The sequence below is a fragment of the Ostrinia nubilalis genome, chromosome 4 (assembly GCF_963855985.1).
Source record: "Ostrinia nubilalis chromosome 4, ilOstNubi1.1, whole genome shotgun sequence".
In the NCBI taxonomy this organism is placed as follows: domain Eukaryota; kingdom Metazoa; phylum Arthropoda; class Insecta; order Lepidoptera; family Crambidae; genus Ostrinia; species Ostrinia nubilalis.
This window is the reverse complement of record NC_087091.1, coordinates 10,381,275-10,404,291: the sequence shown is the minus strand read 5'-3', so window position 1 is coordinate 10,404,291 and position 23,017 is coordinate 10,381,275. Positions and strand designations below refer to the sequence as shown.

The window sequence follows — 23,017 nt, the reverse complement described above, 5'->3', positions numbered from 1 at the left end:
ATATAGGCTTATGTAACAACAAATATAACTATGACAAGGAAATTAGAAAAAAAATACAACTCGACATTAATCCAATCACCAATTCGATGTTTTTAGAACCCTTAAGTAATGAAGAAACCTCTAGAATTATTCAATCGTTAAAAAAATCCAATGCATGTGGATATGATGAAATCTCCACAAAAATCCTACAATACTGTAAATACGAAATAACCCCTATACTAACCTATCTAATAAACCTTTCCTTTGAAACAGGACAGTTTCCTGATATACTGAAGCGTTCTATAGTTAAACCTATATACAAAAAAGGTGATAAAGCTGATATCGGAAATTATCGTCCTATAACGCTGATACCTATTTTATCCAAAATATTTGAAAAGGCCATGCAAGTTAGATTGATGAAATTTTGTGTAAAATTTAATATAATAAAGCCAGAACAATACGGTTTCCAAAAAGGGAAATCAACTACGCTTGCCTGTTTCAATCTTGTACATGAAGTTACTCTTGGTCTTGATGCAAAAGATTATGCTACTGTGGTATTTTTTGACATGTCCAAAGCTTTCGACCGAGTGGTTCATGACGTATTGTTAGACAAGTTGGAAAGATATGGTGTGCGTGGAAACGCATTAAAGTGGCTTAGAACTTATCTTGAAAATAGGTATCAATGTGTTGAAATAGCTGGATCAGACGACAACTCTACTTACAGGTCTACCTACAAACACAATAAATTTGGGGTACCCCAAGGTAGTGTATTGGGACCATTATTATTCTTATTTTATATAAATGACTTGCCACCTACTATTAGGCATAAGTGTATTATGTTTGCTGACGACCTTTCTATAATTATTAAATGTAATCCTGACATGTTGAATTTGTATGAATATGAAATTAATAAAACTATCAATAATGTAATTAATTGGCTAAATATGAATAATTTAAATGTTAATCTTTCTAAGACAAAATACATACAATTTGGTGTAAAAGGACGTAAGGAAATCAAAATGAATATAAATTATAGTAACGAAATTCTAGATAGCGTTAACAGTGCGCCATTTTTAGGAATATCGCTAAACAAAACTTTAAACTTTACATGCCACGTGGATAATTTATGTAAAAGAATAAACAGATTTGTTTACGTCCTTCGAAGACTAACAGGAATCACTTCACTGAGTGTATCATTAAGTGCTTATTACGGCTATGTAACCTCCATTATAAATTACGGGCTTATAATCTGGGGTAACAGCACAGATATACAGAGGGTATTTATAGCTCAGAAAAAATGTGTGCGAGCTTTATGCTGTAAAGGGCCATATGAACCGTGTAAGCCATTATTCATCAAACTGGGCATACTTACTGTACCTGGAATGTATATATTAGAAATCTTTAAGTTTGTAAGACAACATCCAGAACTGTTCCAAACCGCGGCTGAAGTGTACCCCAGAAACACAAGGTCTTCAGATAGGCTAGCTCTTTCCTTTTGCCCAAGAACTTCACTTATTAAGAAAAATTGTTACTGCATGTGTGTTGAGGTGTATAACAAAATTCCTGATGTATATAAAAATGGCCCTACAAAATTGATGGTGAAAAAGCTTCGGGAATGGCTGACTACTGTTTGTTTCTACAGTGTTCGGGAATTCCTTACCCGTAAATTTGCATGTTAAAATATTTTAACAGAATAGAGTCCTTAATACATGTAACATCAACAATAACCTGTACTTACCTATTCTTGCAAATAAATATCTTTATCTTTATCTTTATCTTTATCTTTATCTTTATCTTTATCTTTATCTTTATCTTTATCTTTATCTTTATCTTTATCTTTATCTTTATCTTTATCTTTATCTTTATCTTTATCTTTATCTTTATCTTTATCTTTATCTTTATCTTTATCTTTATCTTTATCTTTATCTTTATCTTTATCTTTATCTTTATCTTTATCTGTCATCGATAAGTTAATATTGCAATAACTTACATTAGACTAGCTGTTTTACGTTATTTTCTTTGAAGATACAGCTGTTGAATTTAAAACTGATTATATTATTACCTTTGTTATTATGTTTTGCATACGATTTGGTACTAATTAATTAACTAATTCTGCACATACCAAGAAATATTTATTGGAAGAAAATCACTTTAGTTTTTGTAAAAAAAATCCTAACAAGCAATGCTTGCAACTGCACCACCACAAACATGAATTTTCTACTAAGGGATAATATTCTAATTTATCGAATTAAAATATTACATAATTTTAACTTTAACCTTTCTCATCCTTAAACTTCCTACCCTGTGATAGATCTTCGTCTATATGAAGTTGATTGTACAATGATTTTAGTTGTAGGTTTCGTTCCCCGAACAATACAAATATTTGTGTATGAAGATAATAGTGTACAGAATAAAATTCTTTTTGGACCACAACAAGACATTATGATCTTGGTCTGCATCTCACCTGATGGAAAGTTTAATCAAGGAGGAATAAGAAGCGAGTTTCACCCAGAATCCTCCCGGTCACAAATCCCGATCAGACGACTTTATATTTCAAAGTCCATAATAATTAGTAATTTTCTTAACATTAGTAATGTTTTTTCCAAATGCGAGATATTATGTAATAAAAAAATGTGACTTTGTTTAATGAATTGCCTAAAAATTTAACCTGAGACTATCAACATGAAAATTAAATTATCTACGGTTGTCTTTTTTTTAGATTCTGAATTATTTACGATTATCAAACTTGGTATAATGTAATGTGTGAGTAATAAATGTAGCAGTTCTGATTCAAAACTTTTGCGTTATTATAAATATTATAATATTCTAAAACTAAATTAGGATAACGTAGCGACCCAAAGTAAGTCTTAGCCTCCGACAATAAAAATCTCTACTCTGGTCTGCGTCATCTCTCGTCATTTATGGAGATCGAGCAGTCTTAGACTTTGCTGGGAAGACTTCAAGCGGTAACTACTGGGACAACCTTATATGACGGCCCCTAGGTCGTCCCAATTACGCTTGCTTCGCCAGACGATCCCATTCTTTCCAAATGTCTGAGCCAGCTTCTATTCCGCCAATTTATTCTAAAATTCTACTTACTTATTTATTCTAAAATAACTTAGAATTATAATTTTGCATTGCAGTTCTAATTCCTACTCTTTCTCATACCTCTTTGTTCACTTCAATCACAATCACACCTCATGGCTTACCATGACGATGTTGTGTGTGATAATGTTGAGACTTTGGATGCAGTACGCTTACTGAATAAATGCCTATTAGATGTTTTGTGAAGACACCCATATTATTAGAAAAATATAAATAAATCTGAGGCAGAACCTGTTTAAGACCATGCGATTGATTCGAATGGAATTAAACACTACATGGATAATTATATATCGTTATTTTAATACATTCTTATTAGTCATTTCATCTTATAACCTGTTTCAAAACGGTCCGCGGTCTTTCAACTTTAACCCTAAACCTATTGAAAGGACATTGTCAGAAACCGCCTAAAAAACCGCCAAAAAACATTAACCCATCATAATTATTTTCTATTTTTTTTAATACATTAAGCACCCTTTCGTTCTAATGGACACTTAAGCATTGAAAAATTAAATAAATAAGTCTTTTAACGTTTATTCTATAATACTATTACAACTTCCGGACGTTTTGGTGCGTGGCATGGTCTAAAACCTATCAAGTTCCATAATTTTTGCCGATAAAATCTGTACGAGGCATTACCGTACTTTATTGCTGGGAGTCCATGTATAGTGATGTTCCTGCGGCCATCATAGACAATAAAATATCGATTTTGAAAATAAAATAAATCGATTAAACTACTTTGAAGACTAGATTTGCGTTAAAAGCTAAAAAGATATTGACACTATTACAAGAAGCTATCTAAAGTGTCCAACTGGTCGAAGGTCGTAAATAAAATAAAAATAATTAGGACCATAAACTGATATTAATGGTATCATAACTGTAAAAGTGTCAGAATCCGATGTTGAATCCAATGTCAGTTGAAGTGTGAGAAACATATATCAACCTAGTATAGTTGCCAGTCTCTCATAATCTATGCCAATGAGGGTTTTCGCGATTGAAAAATCCGCCAGATGGCAATACGTAGACGTGAGGTCCAAATGCTGCATGATTGGTTATTTTTGACATGACATTGACAGATATCCACCAATCATGCAGCATTTGGACCTCGCGTCTACGTATTGCCATCTCGCGGATTTTTCAATCGCGAAAACCCTCATTCATAGCACATTAATAATAGACCAAATGAACTTTTATAGATTGTGAAAGAGAAGATAAAGATTTTATTATTTTATTAAAATCTTGCCACGAAGTAGTTTTTCAGTAGAAACCAGGATTGGATAATCGCTACAGGCAAGTATCAGAACATTTTATAAATATTTTTAATCGATTATATCCTTGTGAATCGTTTTAATAAATTGTCATTTTACTTTTTCAATTAAAACTTTTTCAATCCCTAGTCTTGTCAAACTGTCATAATGTCAACAAATTATAAATGTCACGTCAGTTGACTCAATTTCAGTCTTCTGTGCGTTTATTGTATTTTTATTTCAATGAAATAGTGCTAAAGGGTTAGTACTAAAAGTGAAAGCCTTTTTTCAGAAAGAAAACCAATGTGGTGCCCTTATTATTCATACTGTTTGAAAGTTACAAGTCAGTGATACAGAGTTGCCGACATTATAACTCCGTGGTGATACCATACCAAAGAAGAAGTTTTCCTAAACACTTGTGTTATTTTTGTATGTGATCAAATAAAAAGGATTAATGCTACTGCTCAAATGGAATAACTTATCCCAAGAGACCGAATATAAAAAAAAAACCTCTCCATAGAAATTATCACCATCACGAGGATGTGAATTTTTTTGAGAATTTGATATTGGTCCTGTAAGAAAAGTAGTTGTATTTCAGTAGTAGAATCAACCCTTCTTGTTTCATCAGCAAGAGTAACTATAAAAACGCCCTGTAGGTAGGTATTATTAAGCTGAAGAGTTTGTTTAGTGTCAAAGACTGTCACACAGTGTAACTTAAATTGGCATATTATGATAATGAACATAAAAACTTAAATAAATATTTATGTTTATATTTTTTGTATTTATTTATTTTCCCAAAGCTTCACAGTGACAGCTGAAACAGCAATACTGTTGTAAAACTAAACTTGGAACAAACTGTTACAAATATTTTACAAATTAAAATAAAACCGCATGTTGCTTTACTTTCTCGTATAGGTAATAAATGTAATTAATGGCTAGATTATTAATGTTACTTTGTTACCCTCAATAGTGAGGAGATCTTATAAAATGGTAACCCTGATTTTCATTGTCATTCAAGTGCTCTTTCTTCGCATAGGCTTCTGTGATTTGGCCAAGGGCCACACACATTGCGATAACATTATGCGACATTGATTTGACAGCAGCGGAGTGAAGTCTTGCGACTATGCAAAATGATACCCTGTAATCGTAGCGCATATAGACATAGACGGGGCGGGGCACATAGCTCGTAGAGCTGATGGCCGCTGGGGCAGGAAAGTTCTTGAGTGGCGACCACGAGCCGAAAGACGTAGCGTGGGCAGGCCTCCCACTAGGTGGACCGACGATCTGGTGAAGGTCGCGGGAGGTGCCTGTATGCGAGCGGTGCAGGATCGGTCTTCGTGGAAATCCTTGGGGGAGGCCTTTGTCCAGCAGTGGACGTCTTTTCGGCTGAAACGAACGAACGAACGATACGTATTACCACTATTTACCAGACATTACTATTTATTGCATACTCGCCGGATTACACGTAGGAGCACGCGCGTTACAGCTTCGGCCTTGCATTATTATAAGATCTTGTTCCGCCCTTTTACGAACTTCCTCCGTGAGGATATCCCCGCCGAATTCTATGATGAACCTATCAAAAGTCATATTCTGCAATGTCAACCCACCACAAGGTGGACCGACGACCTGATAAAGGTAGCGGGAAGGCGCTGGATGCAGGCCGCTACCAACCGTGCGATGTGGAAGTCATTGGGGGAGGCCTATGTTCAGTAGTGGACGTCCTGTGGCTGAAATGATGATGATGATGATGAAATGAATGAAAATGACAAATCTTCGAACGTGTATAATACCGTGCCAAAGTAATCATATAATTTTGGCACCTTAATAACTATTGCCGTTTTTGTTGTAAAGATCATGCAGCGCTACTTGCGGATATTATTGGAAAGAAAACTATGTGGGCTCTAGATCTGAAGTCGCTTTAGCGAACACGAAGTGCTCATACAATGCGGCGTATTTTCTTCCAGTCTTTAGTCAGGACTTTAGTCGAATTAAAACCCCGGTTGAACGTGATATAGCCGCACTAGAATACGATGCTTTTTTGCATAATCGCAAGACTTCGTTCCAGTGTCGACCGAATGTTATCACGATGTATGTGGCCCAGGGGTTACCGTAGCCGCTAAGGTTTGAAACTTCTTGCTTAAAATATTGTAGTCTTTGGCATAGACTACGACGGTAGTCATGGAGATAGGAGTTTGTTATCTCGTGTCAGATGTAAATGGTGAAAAGAAAACTCATGATTCGTGTTATTTTTATGCAATATGTAGGTATTTTATAAAAGTGGAACCCCGAGTGATCTCCAAAACCCATTCTATTATTATATACGATTCGGCTTCGATATCTATAATACAATAGGAGTTTATTTCATGTGTCAGATGACAAGGGTGGAAACAACCTACGATTCATGTTGTTTATTTACGTGCAATATGTGGGCATATTATAAAAGTGGAATGCCGAGTTGTATTTCTAAAACTTGTTCTATTATTTTATACTATTTGGCTGCGACTCGGCGTGACGACAATACAAAACATTTTTCGCGAATCGGTGTTCATACATTCACTTAATACATTAGACGCCATGTTGTCATAAACGACATATTATAAAATCGCTGTGATTTAATATTCTTAATCATTAATTTTATGGCAAGTGTCCATCAGGAATCATTGTTCTTACACACAGAATCGTATTATTTCGCTTTCGGGTAGTAATATGTCAAAATTGTTGGTTCTTAGGCGAACAATGTATGGAGAACGAACATTGTCCTTTGTTAATTTCGCTTCATATCATTAAATTATATAAATAGCGAAAAAAGTTGTAAGCATTTCAATTTCTTTAAAAAGAATACGTCTTAAAGCTAGATCGTGTTCGGAAATGCATTATTAACTTTTTTCTATCAAAATATCTTCACTAATCTATTTAAACTTATCAAGCCGCTGATAGCTTGTAAAATATCAAATTTTATATAAATTATGGCCTCTGAAAATAACATTATCTACAAATGACATTGGGAACTTTTTGCCCCACTTTTCGAAAAATAGCGGACACAAACGAAACCTATCACAGATGATACTTAATAATATCCAATGAATTTCCGAGCATTTTTTTTTCTCTCTTATATGGGAATATTGAGAAAATGAAGTTTTAATATTTTATTTTATTTTACATTTAAACTTTTTATTGCATCTAAATATTAATAATACCATCACAAAAATACGCCAAATGACGTCTGTCGTTGTGATCTGTGCGCTCCCGTGTTTTTTAACTTATTACTGAACCAACTGATTGCTTTGTTACGGACATTATCGAGTTTGCTCTTTGATTGGGTTTCGGTTTAAAATGGATAGACAAAACCGTTTTCAAGGTGTGCCGGGCCAATCCTGAGGTCCCGGGTTCGATTCCCGGCCGGGACAATATAGAAAACGATCTTTTCACATTGTCTCTGGTTTGGGTGTGTTGTGGTTCGTCGTTCCCGATTTCTATAACACAAATGCCTTAGCTACTTATTTTGGGTTGGAGTAATGTATGAGATGTTGTCTAATATTAATTTATTTATAATATTTTATTTATTTATATTATTTTATTTATATTTTTTTATTTATTTATATTATTTTATTTACTTTTATTGGTTACTCTGCAATGCCAAACAACATAACATGTAAAAATATCAAATCATTTTAGACAAATATATTTTCAACTTAGACTCGTCATATTTCAGAATTCCCATATGTCACAACATAGCGCTTTAAGTGAATATACCCACAAGTATAAAGCTTTGAAATAAAATACGTTTCATCTTTGTCCGCTGTGGGGCATTTTCTCATAGTAAAGTTCCCAATGTCCTTTCTAGAATCTGTCTGCGAATATTCGCGTTTTTTTTTTTCAGCCAAAAGTCACTTCACTGCTTCGCATTGAATTCTTCATAAAAACATAGACACTCAACACATCTACCAAAGATAATGTAGGTAATAGGTATGTAACGTAACTATGATTTTTACAATTGCTTCACGTAGCCGTCAATCTTTTTCTGGTATTCAAGTTTTGCCATTTTACGGCTGAGTTGCATCATCTTACTTTAACTTTGACAAACGTCAAAAAGCTGTCAAACTCCATACTAACACACCGGTTGACGTTAAAGTTACGGTCAAAGTTAGGTGGTGCAAGTCAGCCTAAATGTCATACTCGTACATTAATAATATACTTACTATATCTACAACTAGTACATGAAATGTGTACCATTACGTATCTATTGAGATATAAATAATATTAACAAATTGAAAATTTTGAACTAAAATAATATTAGGTCTCTACATTTGCAATTTATTGTCGTTTTGTTTTAGAGATAACTCATATTTCCATACAAACAGTTTTGCTTTTTAAACCTATGTATCATTTTATTTATCCTAAATTATATGAATTTTATTAATTTTAATGTTGTGGTAAATAAATTGGATAAGTAGTTATATACGACAACCTTATTGTAAGACACCAATAATTCTTGTACTCAACTTCTTTAAAATAACCCCCAATTCTAGCCCTAAAAACTACGTTATAAATAACGGTAAATAATTTTTGAAGCTGTAAAATATGTCAATTGATTTGGTGTTTCAGCCACAGGACGTCCACTGCTGAAAATATGCCTCTCATGATTTTTAGACTGGCTGGTTGGTAGCGGCCTGCATTCAACGCTTTTCTGCAACCTTCATGTAGGTATTTTTTTGGGTTAGTATCAATCTATCTATATAAATAAAAATGAATTGTTGTTCGTTAGTCTGATTAAAACTCAAGAACGGCTGGGCCGATTGAGCTGATTTTGGTTTTAAAATGTTTGTCGTAGTCCAGGGTAGGTCTAATCGGTGAGCAAATAAGGAAAAATTGCGATGGCTTATTTATTGCCTTTAAGGCGGAACAGAGTTCGCGGGGTCGGCTAGTACTAAATAGACGTTGGGAATAATAATAAATACATCATTATCATCCGTCATACTTTTATTCAATGAAGTTGTGCATTAAAATACTAGTTACAATGATTATAATTAATCACTCTTTATCTGAATTTTAGTAACTTAGACTATATTATGTTACGTGTCTTATGTCTATTTCTTCAGCTGGCCGCTTCTAGCGAGGTAATCCAGGGCCTTCAAGATTGCTGGCGGTGTGGGGGGAGGCGTGGGGATACCCGAACCCTGGTGATGAACATACACAGATATTATTATAACAATAATTGTCGTGTCGACAATAAACCTACACAGTGTCAGCCTAAAACTCCGCCACAAGGGTGGCGTTGTCATTAATTCTCGCTACAATTTTCTCTTTAGACATTTATATTTTGAATAAGGAACTTTCTTTAGTAGTGGTTTTTATGACCGCCTATTTTAAGATGATGGCCTGCATCTGATTTAACAAAGATTACAATGAAGGAGAACATCTCCTCTTCGCCCTCTTATTATTTTCTTTAGATAACAAAAAAACAATAATCATACCGATGCCTGGTAACCGTTCTCATCGGCAATGTATGAGATGCTGTTAGCTTGACCGTCTGGAGTGTAGAAGCTGTAGTAGCCCTGGCTAACCACTGGGACTACTGGAGGGTTACCACCGAAATTACGGGGTTCTCCTTGCCCGCCCACGGCTATGCCATTGCTGGTCTCGAATCTGATGAAAAACATAAACGTCAGCTGTTTTAGTACAGATAAGCTTTTAATTTTTCTGCCCTCTCATAATTTGTTTAGTCCTATCAGCGATTTGATACAAACATTTGACAAGTGCTGAGAGGAAGCGGCTCGCCGCAACAAACTCACTCTACAAATAATAAAATGAATCATAAAAATATAATATGAAATGTGATAACATACGAAAATTTGTAGGAGCCATCAGGTTGGGCGTCATTCTCAAATTTGACGATTTCGGCTGCCTGGTCGGCGCTGTCTGAGGATGCCACAGCCAAGGCGGCGACTAAAACAATCTAGAAAAAAATTAAGTTATGACACGAAAAGTTAAATGTACGAGTAATGCCCAAGAAAATATATGTAGGTTACCATCAATGATTTAAAACTTTAATGGAGTAAAAACCATTTCAAGCCAAAAACGCATCTCTCATTCATCACTATCTCATATATCAATTTCAGTTAAATAAGAAAAAAATCCGGTCAATTAAATAAAAGAATCTTACCAAAAACTTCATTTTGGTACAGTCGACTTGATGATGTCCTGTTGACCGATAACTAACTGACTGATGAAAAAAATATTTTTTTTTACTTTTATAAGTTTGCGTAGTCAATTTACGCAACTTCGCATTATTATTGTTGTGCATTTGCATTAATCGTATTAAATTAATAAAGATGTGACATTTACAACATAACCAGATCAAAATGTTTGAAACGCAATTTTGACATAAATGATAGGATATGCTAATATAATTATCTACAAAAGGCACCATTTGAGCTATATGCAATATTTGTGTTACAATACCAACGGATGCGGTTGCATAGTTTATGCAAAAATTTTAAACATCTATTTAAATTGCATAAAACACTCATACTTTGACATTTGCCGCAGCAGAATTATATTTTTTCACGATTGTTACACCAATTTCAATGTCCCGAACAAATCAGAACGTTCTGTAGCGACTAGGAAATAGATGATCGATCATACCTACTTAAATATAATTATTTTGGAAACTGACACTTTATACCTGTAACGAGATTCACATCTGCACCCTCAGCTTTTGTAGTTCAGCATACTACGGATTTTAATTAATTAATTAGTCTATATCAAGTTTGAATAAATAATTATAATTATGAATACTTAATTGTTATCCTAAGTATAAATATAAAAACCAAAGTCCTGACTTATTCAGACACTGACTGTTCATCGTTCAGTCTAAACTTATTTGGTGAGACATAGAGTTAGTATACTTATACCTATCGTGTAATAATTTATACAACAATTAATTTAAATGCACCAGAAAACTTGGTGACTCTGTCTCCGCTTGTCAAAGGCTTTTATAGAAGCTCTTGAGTAATCATTTTTTTTATTAATCCATTTATAATATTAGTAAGATTACAAAAATGTCAGTTTCCAGTCCACTGACGTGGAAATCCATTATTAGCTTCGTAGCTATGAAATTGTGTGTTGTTTTATATTGGTTTAATTTTAATAATTAGTCAAAATTCAACCCCATGGAGACAATTTTCGGATAATAAACAAAGAATTTAAAAAGCCTTTTTTTAAGGAAAGACAAACTAAATACTAATGACTATAAATACTAAAAAATATTAATTTTCAGGTTAAGCTTTCTCAGGACTGAATTTCATAATACTAGAAGAATAGAGTTTGTTTCAGCAGAAAATAAAAACAAAAACCAGTGGTGTGGCACCACATTGGGCATAATTGTGGAAATACCATTGATTAATTAATAACTTAATGTAATACGTAGTCTTTTGCAAGTTCAAAATAAACGTTTTAGTAAATAAAAACGGGCAAAGTGGATTGAAAATTAAACAAGTAGTCCGAGGTGTTTTACGTGAAAAACTATCAGCAATTTAGAGACGATAGATACTCTAAGCATACTCGTACTTAGGGTGTTTTATCTTTTTTGTGGATTTTAATAACTAAGATAAACTCCTTTTTCAAACTAACTTAATGAACCGCTGTAGGCCGTAGAGATAGGTAAAAGCAGTTTAGGTATGTGCCAAACAATAACACTGCACAACAAAATTGCAACTTTTGGCTGATGATTGACTTTCATTACATGATGTTTACTAATTTGACGTCGCTGATTCTGAATCTGCCGTCCATTTTTTCGTAGCAGCTCTTGTTTACGTGTTATAGCTTTCACTCAAAAATTGCTAAATTTCAGTCTTAATTCGCCGACAGTTCAAAAAATGCTATGTTTTCTTTGTATAATTTAATATGGTAGCATTAAGAAGTGTTTGTGTGAATGATCTAAATCAATTTTGTTTCATTTGCGGAGAGGATATGTTTAAATAATCCGTTTAAATGTGACAAAGTTCGTAAAATTGGCTTACAAAAATTAGTTTGGGGACCCAGTGGAAATGAAAGATAAGCCTTGAATTCCGCAAAAGGCGTGGAAAAGATGCGTTGAGTTTTTACGTTTATAAACAAATAAGAATATGTGTAGATTTAGGTACGAAACCGCTATGATCTGAAAGGAACCCTTGAACCATCGCGACGACTGTTATTTTTATTTTTGAACAGAAATGGTATTAACCAAAAAACATTGAACTAAATGGTAATTCCTTGCATACGTTTGGCATGTAGACGTCTTTTCAACCCTAAGAAGTCACCTGAACCTCATGTTGATACTTCACATGAGGATTTTGAGGCGAAAACTGTCAGTGTGGTAGAGACTTTGAATGTGACCCGAAATTTTCAAAACCATGTAGCCAAGATGGTTTAAACGATTGTTTTAGAGATTTAGGATCTTCAAGTCTTCCGAAAAGATATGGAATGAGTTATTTTGGCATTTTAATTTATTTTTTGGAAAATCCGAAAAAATCTTACTATTCTTACAAATCGAACAACGTATGAGTCACTTACAAACATGTTTTTTTGGTTGGATGTAATATAAACATCGAATTACACTCTCTTCGCAATCACCTGAACAATTTTATCACAACTCTTAAGGATCTAAGTGAAGAACATGGCGAGCAAATCCACCAGGGCCTTCGTACGATAGAGGGACGCTATCAGGGCCACTGGAATGCACACATGATGGCTGACTGCTGTTGAATCATTCAGAAGAGCTGTTTGCCTTCAGCATCAGCAAGGAAGTCAAATAAAAGAAAGTTTTTTCAATATAACAACTTCATAAAATAGGATCATATCTAAAAAAAGAGTGTATTTTTACAAAAAGACCCAAGTGTCATATTTTTTTTAACCAGAGCTGATACAGACATTTCAATCACAGATTTGAAATCGTCATTAAAAATTGGACTAATATCATGTAACATAACCCAATCATCAAAAATGCTGTTGTGCAGTGTAATAAAACATAAAGTGCGCCTAATTTAGTTTATGTAAGTGTTAAATATATAAGAGTAAAAAGTTCAATCTATAGGTAGGTATAGGCCCAAAAATTTAAAAAAAACTCTGGAATCAAGAATTTGTCACTGTAATAATTGATATAATTTTCATATGAATCATTCAAAAATTACATTGCCATTAATCAAACTCGATATCTAGGCATTTGTTATTTTTCGTAGAGTTTCATAGCTTACTGATTGTGTTTCTGATGATCATTGGAGTAATTAGTTAGGTACCTTAGTTTTAACTGATAAAGATACTACTGAGGCTGAAATTATTTTTCCCTCTCGAATGTCACTTAAACCCGAAACTCACGACTTAGAACCTTCTTTTGAACGTGAGTTATTTTTATAGCTTTATAACGAGAACTGCGGTGTCGTTAAATGGCCCAGGTAAGGGCATAAACCCAAAACATATTCCGAAAAGGTGTCAGATTATGGGTATATTAAATTATAAAGTTTAAGAAGTTTAAGTAGTCAAAAGAATGAAAATAATCGTGCTTGTAAAAGTTTATTTTAGCAAATTACTGACTGCATGGTTTCATCTCGAGTCTGATCTTCTCAAATGCATGATAACTAACTATGATTTCTATTCTTATAATAAAGTACACAATTCGGAATCAATACTCTCATGATATTAGTAACACGACAATTAAACAACCATATAAATAGCTTCTCGTTTATTTTAAAAATACTGAATCGTTTCTTTTGTATTCATTAAATTAATAATACATCGTCAAAAATATTCTTAAGGTAAATGCGCGCCTCTGGGGTGGAAGCCGTTTTCGTCGGCCGTGTAGTCCACTCGGTACTTCAGACCATCGTCGCCCACGTATTCGTAAAAACCACTTGCTCTGGTTCCTCCTCCATTAACGGCGTCCACAACGCCTACCTCCTGGGCTGCAATACCATTTTCGGTTTCATATAAGTAGCGATAAGAGTTGGCGTCGACGTCGGTATCCTGCTTGATGATTCTGGCGTAGGCCTCGTTTGAATAAGGGTGAGCTTTAGCATAAACGGGAACGCTCACTGGTACTGCTTTAGGAGCGATCACGACAGATTTCGGTGCAGCCGAGTATACAATCGGTTTTGGTGTAGCAGAGTACACGAATGGCTTCACTGGAGCGGAGTACACTACGGGCCTAGGCGTCGACGCATACGCGATGGGGCTGACCGTCGATACCACGGGAGCTACTGAAGACACTACAGGGCTAATCGTAGACACCACAGGCACCACTGGAGGCCGGTAGGTGACAGCAGACAATGAAGATCCGAATGGGTATTGTTCGAAACTGAAATAGAAAAAACAAACATTAATCTCAACTCACTTAACTAATTACTATGTGTGTTAGTTTTGATTCAAGGTGTTTCAAGAAAGTAAGTAGTCATTATACTCGTAGCTACAAAAAAAGTTTGTGAGAAATACGAAAGTAATTCATATTGATTAGATTGCCTCAAATATCTATTAGTTTAAAGTGAGGAGTTCTAAAATAATGTCCCTGCTCATCTTTAATAGGCAATACGCTTAGATGTGAAATGTAAGCATCAAAACTCCAAAGCATTTACCAATTCTTTGACTAAAGTAAAAAAAATATTATCACGACTGAGTGTTCTAAAACCCATTATTATTCAGGAATAATTACCCGCTTTCGGCTTCATAGTTGACGAAGGGAGTCAATATCTGCTGATACGGAGTCTGTGCCTTAACAATGACTGGTTGATACGCGGAGTAGATAGAGTCGTATTTGCCGTTCGGCGTGATCACGCTGTCGAAATATCTGTTGTCTACGGTGCTGTAGTATTTGTAGGTCCTATCCTTAGCTCCGTAGTAGCGACCTTCGTTAGTGGGTTTGTAGCTACCGTCGTCAGTCCCATACTTTCCTGGGTGGTATTGACCGTCGTCTTCAGCAGTACTGAAGTTCAGCAAGGCCAATGCCAGAAAAGCAATCTGTCAAGAAAAACTAGAGTCATTAACCAAACTCATTAATACTATTCTAAAACACTAATGTCAGCCTAAAAATTAAAATGTATGACCCCAAAACAGTCCATCCAAAATCAGGATCGCAGATCAACTTTTTGCCTAAAAGCAAGGAATCATATTTTGTATCCAACAATCCGGCTTATCAAATCCTACAATTTGCAAATCAAACTGGAAAATCACTAAAACTCACCGCTACAGACTTCATGGTTATCGTTAAAGAATCGAATGATACAGTCCAACTCCTGCTGTATCTTTTTATACAGTCGTCAAAATCGAAAATGGAGTATTTATTGCAAGAATCTATTGAGTCGAATTGCAGAAAATGTAAATTTTATTTGTTAAGCTGGCATTCAGATCGACTTATTTGGATCACACGGTGATATATCGCCGCGACCACGCCCGAGCACAGAATTAGATCATAGAGGCGATCAGCCTTCGCTCGTCCTTCCGTCAACAGACTCATCCATATATTTCGTACATTATTTCGAAAAACTTGCTCGAGACAATACTTTATAGGTGTTTTATGGTAATATAGAGGCACACTACATCATTAGCGTTAATTTGACACAAATGGCGTTTTAATTCAATTTACAAAAGGTCTCACTAAAATCTATGAATTTTTCATTGTTATTGAACACTGCGTAACTTTTTTAACAATTCGCGAATTCTATAAATATTACTTTAAAATGTTTTTAAATTACCTATCGATCTATATAATTATCATTATCTTTAACAACGAATATCAGTCCAATATCTATAATAACAAAATGTTTACTCGTCTCTGTAAAAAAAAACTACGAACCTATAATAATATGTATATAGAGAAAAGGAAAATCTACAGGCTGTTCTTGTAAAGATTTTCACTAAAACCTAGTCATTTTATTATACCATCTCAGTTTTTCCTCAATACCACTACAAACTAAGTTGTTTCCCACTTAGGTTTCCCTGAATAACATTTTTGCAAAAAGTAGAGAATATTGCATGTATGTGAAAAATAAGTAAGAATAAGACTTGAGTGTACAATGTAGTACTACGGTACCTTTTATCATCATCATCATCATCAACATTTCAGCCAAAGAAGTTCATGTACAAAGATGTCCCTCAAGGATTTCCGCAACAACCGGTCCTGAATGTGGCAGCTTTATGTTTTCTACGAGTATATGCTTACTTACTTTGACATCTTAAGCATTGCAAACAAAATGTTGTAATTTTTAGGGACAACAAATTGAGAATGTTACTAGGTATGCAAAATCACTTGAAACCTATGTTACAGTTAAGCTTTTACATTTATAAATACATTAGTTTTTATTTCATTCAAAAATACCCAATAGTTATGATTTTATAGGCATTTAAAGTTCGCTTAAATATTGAGTCCCGTCGACGGTCACGTGACCCCGCGTGACGTACATTCACAGTGTCCGCTCACTAGAAAACGGATAAAAACATACTTAAATACATTTTTTTTTGTAAATACAAACTTATTATACATATTAACACCCAGACCCCTCACAGAAATTAAAATTGAACCAAACCCAAACTTGATGCGATTGTGTCGTTTTATTGCGAATTACCTTCCAGCTCCATCATTAGACCCTGATTACTATATAGAATTAAAATACTCATCAATACAAAACGAACGAGCCCAAACTCGATGCATTTAAGTCGTTTTATTATAGAGTTCCTATGGCCACCTTCCAGCTCCATCATCAGATCAGCTCCATGTCATCATAATATTGCATGGTCATCCAAATCACATGTGTTTGCGAAATTTCAGCTTAATCGGTTGCCTGGAAGTGGGTCTTAATTCAGCTTGCAAGATTCCACCCATACAAATATGAGCCAGTCACTGTAATATGACGTCACGCGCATAAAATGGCGGGCCGGCCGCCGCCCGCACTTTTAAAATTCAATATCTTGGAAACTAATTGACGTATCGAAATAATTCTTTCACGTGTATTTTTTATTTTTAACAGAGAATACAGAAAGCTAAAAATCAAAATTAGTGAACATTCTTCAATGGAACTATAAATATTTGTACCTAATATGACCCATGTTTTTTAAACAATTGAAATTAATAATAGATCATTAACTAAGATAGAACATAATATAACTAATTTAAATTAATTACAATGTAAGATATCTTAGTCTAAACGTTGATATATCATTCAGGACACCCTGTATAAATATGACTCCTGACTACCAGTTTGTATAGAATTGATCCTCTCCAAATTTCATCCAACCTTGCTCTACATTGTTCTCATCCGCATACATGAAATAAAATCGGATAATATTCATGATGGCAACATTTTTGGAATAATTGCCCATTGAAATGCAAAGTTACCATTTCGGGCCTACCTGTTCGATTCTCCCACACGCAATATCTCTATATATACCTACCATTATCCTTCTTTGACTTATTTATTCTGTGTTTTAGTCAGGCTTTGTACATAATACGCACTTTTTGTTTCCTATAAAATGTAGAAGTCTTGAAATACTTATAAGAAAAATATTTTTTCAGTGCTTTTTTGATAGTATCATATTATGATGATAATAGAGACGTAATAATTTAAGAAATAGGTTTTTTTCAATTGTCTGAATAAGTACATTTTTTTTATTTCTCTTAAATAAAAAATGAAACAACCACATCACTCTAGCTTACATCATTTTATTTCAGTATAAATATTTAAATAGCATTCAGTATACATTCAAAGGTTATACAATTTTCATAGGCTTTCCAATAAATTAATTTCAATTAAACAGTCATTATTCTGTAATTTCTACAACTCTTACAAATACTTCATATTCTAATTTAATTTTAGTGCTTAGTGAGTTTTTGACAGTATTAAGTATTTTAGATCCCTTATAGCCGTAGTACGTGCCTACTTTTTCCGATTTGTTTAATTCCAATCGAGGTGGGTACCTGAAACAAAAGAATTGTATTATTAAACGAGCATTTTCTAGCTCGCTCCATCATCGATCACGCCTACACATCTTGATTAAGATTAAAATCAAGAATAATTACAATAAAATACCAACTATTACAAAGTATTGCTCTATGACATTTATGATACAAATCGTAGCTTCGTTTGAAACCACAAAAAAGTAAGGAGTATTTTTGCTAACTCAAAATAAATAAATTGCATATTAAGTTACGTTTAAAAGTTTCAAGCTTAAGATTTGCAACTTTAAGCTGGTTCAATACGACTTCGCCCGAACAGTTCTGAGAAAGGTAATCACAATAAAAACTTACTGAGTCACAAATTCGCCGTCTTCTTGATTCGGTGACAGATAGTGGCATTTAACAGCAGATTCCTTATCAGCGTGCACTTGACTGTAATGATTTGAGCTTCCTTCAGAGGTTTCCCCAAACAAGTTTTCTGTTGACACATATTTGTCTACTAAAGCCTTTATTACTTTGTGAATATAGGGGTATCTCTCGGCGTAAATTTTATGTCCAATATACTCAATTCTTTGTGATTCATCAATGCCATCAGGACCGTTGGGTCCATTACCTCCGTAAGAGCCATCCCCTCCATTCCCACCGTTGCCTCCAAACCCACCCGAAGGACCTTCCTTATGAATGTATGGAAACGCTGGATATAATGTGTTTCTGTAAATATAGGTATATTTCCCCTCATCACCAGGGATGTATTTGCCCTCATCTAGCGGCCTATAGTATTTACCGTCATCGTTGACTCTATATTTTTTTGGGCTATATTTACCATCGTCGAACGCTTTACATTGTATAGCTACTACCAACAACAGGATCAACATCTGAAAAAAAACACCATTTTTAATTTGAGATCCAATGACACATTAATTTTTATTATCATTCTATTCGAAAAGCATTTTTACTACCAAAAAACCAGTAAAAGGATGTGAATAGATCAAATCGTCATTTTATCTGATTTAGTTCAAATACAAAATATCTTTGTGGCCTCGCACCCATAACTAAACGCAAAAAATATTTTACGACTTGACGACATACAAAAAAAATTGTCAGTTGACCGGCTTAAGATGATGTCACTTAAAAAAAATGGTGGGGAATTTCCCTTTGCCATCCCTTCTTACTTTCAACTTTGTTGCGAAGAGGTAAGCGTTAAATTCTTCAAGAATCGACCTTTTTCACTGTCTGATATTTCAACCAGATTTTATTGCCGCGTGCTTGGTCCTTGCACCTCACCGTTTTAATGATAAGTTGTCATTGAAAAACCGTAACATTAACTTTAGTGGGATAAGGTTACATATCGACTCTAACGGTGCAACAAAAAATGTGCGGTGATTGAACTTCCTTTTTGGGATTGGCAAATAAATAAATGATGCTACATGCAATACTTGGCATTTGAGACAAACGGCATAAGCAAGGATCCGTTACTCATTTTATGAATCACTGCTTAATCTTTTAGAACTTGATTTTGAATTGAAAAAATCCACTCTTATAGGTAGGAACTTGACGACTGTAAATTAGTTATATTGGTAAAGTCTATTTCTAAAGATGTCATCGGGTGACACGGTAGAGCCTCCGCCAAGTCGAGCAAAATAGCGGCCCGGCTGTATCTTTTTCTTGAAACAGCACAGGCCATTTTCGACCCCCTATAACTTCATTGTGGATAAAACAAGAAGCCTGAATCAGGCCTGTTCATCTCCGCGAGTTTACATCGAAAACAAAACACGCACGATGGCCCACCTACAGGATACTATTCGACAAGGCCTCACATACGAGCGAACATTGACTCACGCACGCGTATTCTTGTGTATGATGGAAGAAAATAAAGAAAATGGTGTACTAAATACTGTGCAGTATTTAACTGTCTAAATAATAATAAAAACACAGAGTGTACTTTTTTAAGTTGCCTCAAGACACTGAGAGGTAAATAAGTAGTTAATATTATTCATGATAATTCATGCTAAATCATGTATTTCCTCCGCCATTTTCCGCAGTTTGGCACCTCACGTCACATCATTTTACCGAAGTCAGCCCTATAGCTTCGGCGCAGTGCCGATCACTGACGTTTGTCAACAAAATGGTGCTTGACTCTTGAGACAGGCTAAATTACACCATATTGTTAATGACATTGAGCATACATTTTTTTAAATACCTTCGCGAAGTAAAACTTCTGTACGTAGTACTTATTATTATTCTGTGCCTGAATTTTAAGTAATTTACAATTAGGAAGTCCATACAATGTTTTCTTCCGAAGGTGAAAACAAATCGTTGAAAATTATTGCTTTACTTTCCTATATCGAGTACTGGGTATTGATGATTTTATCAATTGGTAAGTATAATATTATAAATAAATAAACTATCGTAACTATCACACTTGAACAAATATAAGTGATAAGTATCACTTCAATTTGATTATTGTTACAGCAGACAAATCACACAAAAATAGACTAAAGATATTATAACTTTCTCCTACAGTAGGATTCGAACTCGCTGCCTCTCTACTCGCTGCTACAAAACCTCTTTAAACCAGCAAGTCACACAAGACCACAATTTTTCGCACCCATTTCTCTCAAATAATCTCTACAAAACTTGCAATCGTAGTTTTGGGTTGATCAAGAAACAATACTCGATAGGGCCCAGCTCTCTCACTCTCTTTTGCAAAATATAAATGACATATTTCTGTAAAGCAATCTACCTATCTAAAATGGTTTACAATACACACTTCCTACTACCAAATTTAGTAAGTCACAAAGCTCTTCAAAACTAAATGTCATCATCACAAATTGATAGACACTTAAAAAGTTTTTATGATTTTATGTAGATTTATATGACTTAATTTACCCTGCTTCGTTTACGACTATTAACTCAATATCTCCTTTGTGAACGAATTTAAGAGAAGCGTTTTATTTTGTATTCGTATAATAATTCCTTTAAAGTAAGAAGCTACTAAATACTTATAAAAAAAACTCACTCTTGACGATTGCTTCATGCTGAGTGGCGGTCGATTCTTCACTGTTATCAATAAATCACTAAGAATCACTGTCAGTAGCTTCCACCACAGATTATCGAGTAGATCTGAAACTGGAACAGGAAGACAAGTTAAGCCTGTATTATTCAGATACAGAATAGCCATCAGCCTGAGATAATGGCGCTTCTTTTGCATCTAATTAACATTTAAACACTTAATAAATTAGATTTTAGACATACCGAATTGTGGAACTCCTATCAAGGTGTGACGAGGTCAGATTGAAGAATTAGCATATTTTCAAATTTATTGAGATGAATTGGAGCGTCAGCGGAGCACCTTTGGTCGCTCACTCGCACAGAATGTGCGCGGTCCTGTGCAGTGCCCGATTTGAGACGACCGACTGCATGAGAGTCGTAACTCTCATATGGAATGCGTACGGGATCCGCTTCACACATCGATTTGCATAAAACAAAAATGAATTTTCAAATGCAACAATATGTGTAGGCACTGCATTCCTGATGCCTTACTTTATTTACATTTAAATTGAGATGACACGGGTAATCTCGTCCTCAGAGTCGAGTTCCTAGAATAATGGATATTATAAGCAACTGGTAGTAATTGGTAAGATATTTAAGCGCCTATCAGTATTCAAATTGTAATGAAGATTATCTTTTATACCTCGTATGATATGATTAGTAAAGTATGATTTATTATCATTTTATCTAAGCAAATAAGATGGGTTTCTAGAATCAATCTAAGAGCACTTATTTCCTATCAGAATTTGAAAATAGAGTAACCTAAATGGTTTAAATTCAAATTAATTTTCTTAATTGTTATGTAATGACATAATCATAACCTGATTTAAGTTTTTTTTTCTGAATTAAAATTTATAAAAACGTAGACAATAAATAAATCCTTGTTTTTTCTTAGATGCAGTTTTATTATATCAGCCATGTCTTAAACTGAAAAATTGATATTTTTTCCTATCACACTGAAATATTAGTACTCGTAACTTAAATAAATGTCGAACTTGTTACGTAACTGTATTTATTCGATACTTTAGAAGGAATTATTTACCTACGAATTATTTTTTTAGTTAATGTTCCAACAAAAACAAAAGACGACTACACGTGTTGATTAATTGTAATCCGATAAAAAAAACATTTATAATTCAATAATTTATTCTATGACGAAACTTTAAAACTATTGATTTTATCTAAATTGAATCACTATATACAAAAAATAAGATATTGTTCCGTAAACTGGTTCCGCGTATTGGTTTGAATAAAGTTCCCACAAAACAGTAGCATTCGTTCATTGTGTAATATATTTTATTAACATGAATCGGTAACAGCATTCATTATGAATAAAAATATTGTTGGTATAAAAGTTTTAAAGATTTTTCATTACATTGTAATATTGTTCATTCATTGATAGAGCATAAGCTCTACCTTAAAAAGTTCTCAGTTAGTTCTCACTTAGGTTGGCCTAAAAAAAGACTTTGATTTATTATTTAATAGCTTTCCGCCCGCGGCTTCGCCCGCGTGAAATTTTGTCTGTCACAGAAAAACATTATCGCGCGCGTCCCTGTTTCAAAAACTGGGACAAAAACTATCCTATGTCCTTTTCCGGGACTCAAACTATCTCTATGCCAAATTTCATCAAAATCGGTTCTGTGGTTTAGGCGCGAAAGCGAGACAGACAGACAGAGAGACAGAGTTACTTTCGCATTTATAATAATAATATTAGTATAGA

At 34.2% G+C, this 23,017-nt stretch overlaps 3 protein-coding genes across 4 annotated transcripts; all 3 read right to left on the bottom strand.

Annotated features, from left to right (window-relative positions):
* Positions 1-9,333: 9,333 nt before the first annotated feature.
* LOC135071118 (larval cuticle protein LCP-22-like) lies at positions 9,334-10,597 on the bottom strand. The gene is made up of 4 exons (XM_063964889.1): positions 10,492-10,597; positions 10,175-10,284; positions 9,803-9,974; positions 9,334-9,505 (listed from the first exon to the last, which is right to left on the bottom strand). Exons 1-4 carry the CDS (start codon positions 10,501-10,503, stop codon positions 9,416-9,418), a joined length of 384 nt encoding a protein of 127 aa, XP_063820959.1. The 5' UTR covers positions 10,504-10,597; the 3' UTR covers positions 9,334-9,415.
* A 3,434-nt stretch (positions 10,598-14,031) lies between these two features.
* Positions 14,032-15,637, bottom strand: LOC135071112 (uncharacterized). The gene is made up of 3 exons (XM_063964882.1): positions 15,538-15,637; positions 15,010-15,314; positions 14,032-14,658 (listed from the first exon to the last, which is right to left on the bottom strand). Exons 1-3 carry the CDS (start codon positions 15,550-15,552, stop codon positions 14,115-14,117), a joined length of 864 nt encoding a protein of 287 aa, XP_063820952.1. The 5' UTR covers positions 15,553-15,637; the 3' UTR covers positions 14,032-14,114.
* A 2,359-nt stretch (positions 15,638-17,996) lies between these two features.
* Positions 17,997-21,696, bottom strand: LOC135071504 (uncharacterized). Of its 2 annotated transcripts, XM_063965282.1 has the most exons (4): positions 21,502-21,696; positions 21,266-21,375; positions 18,598-19,121; positions 17,997-18,267 (listed from the first exon to the last, which is right to left on the bottom strand). In XM_063965282.1, the coding sequence occupies exons 2-4, from the start codon at positions 21,281-21,283 to the stop codon at positions 18,111-18,113; spliced, it is 699 nt and encodes a 232-aa protein (XP_063821352.1). In that variant the 5' UTR covers positions 21,284-21,375; positions 21,502-21,696; the 3' UTR covers positions 17,997-18,110. The 2 variants fall into 2 exon arrangements, with proteins under 2 accessions (XP_063821352.1, XP_063821353.1); XM_063965283.1 differs by lacking the exons at positions 21,266-21,375; positions 21,502-21,696 and adding an exon at positions 19,419-19,546.
* Between the last annotated feature and the right edge of the window lie 1,321 nt (positions 21,697-23,017).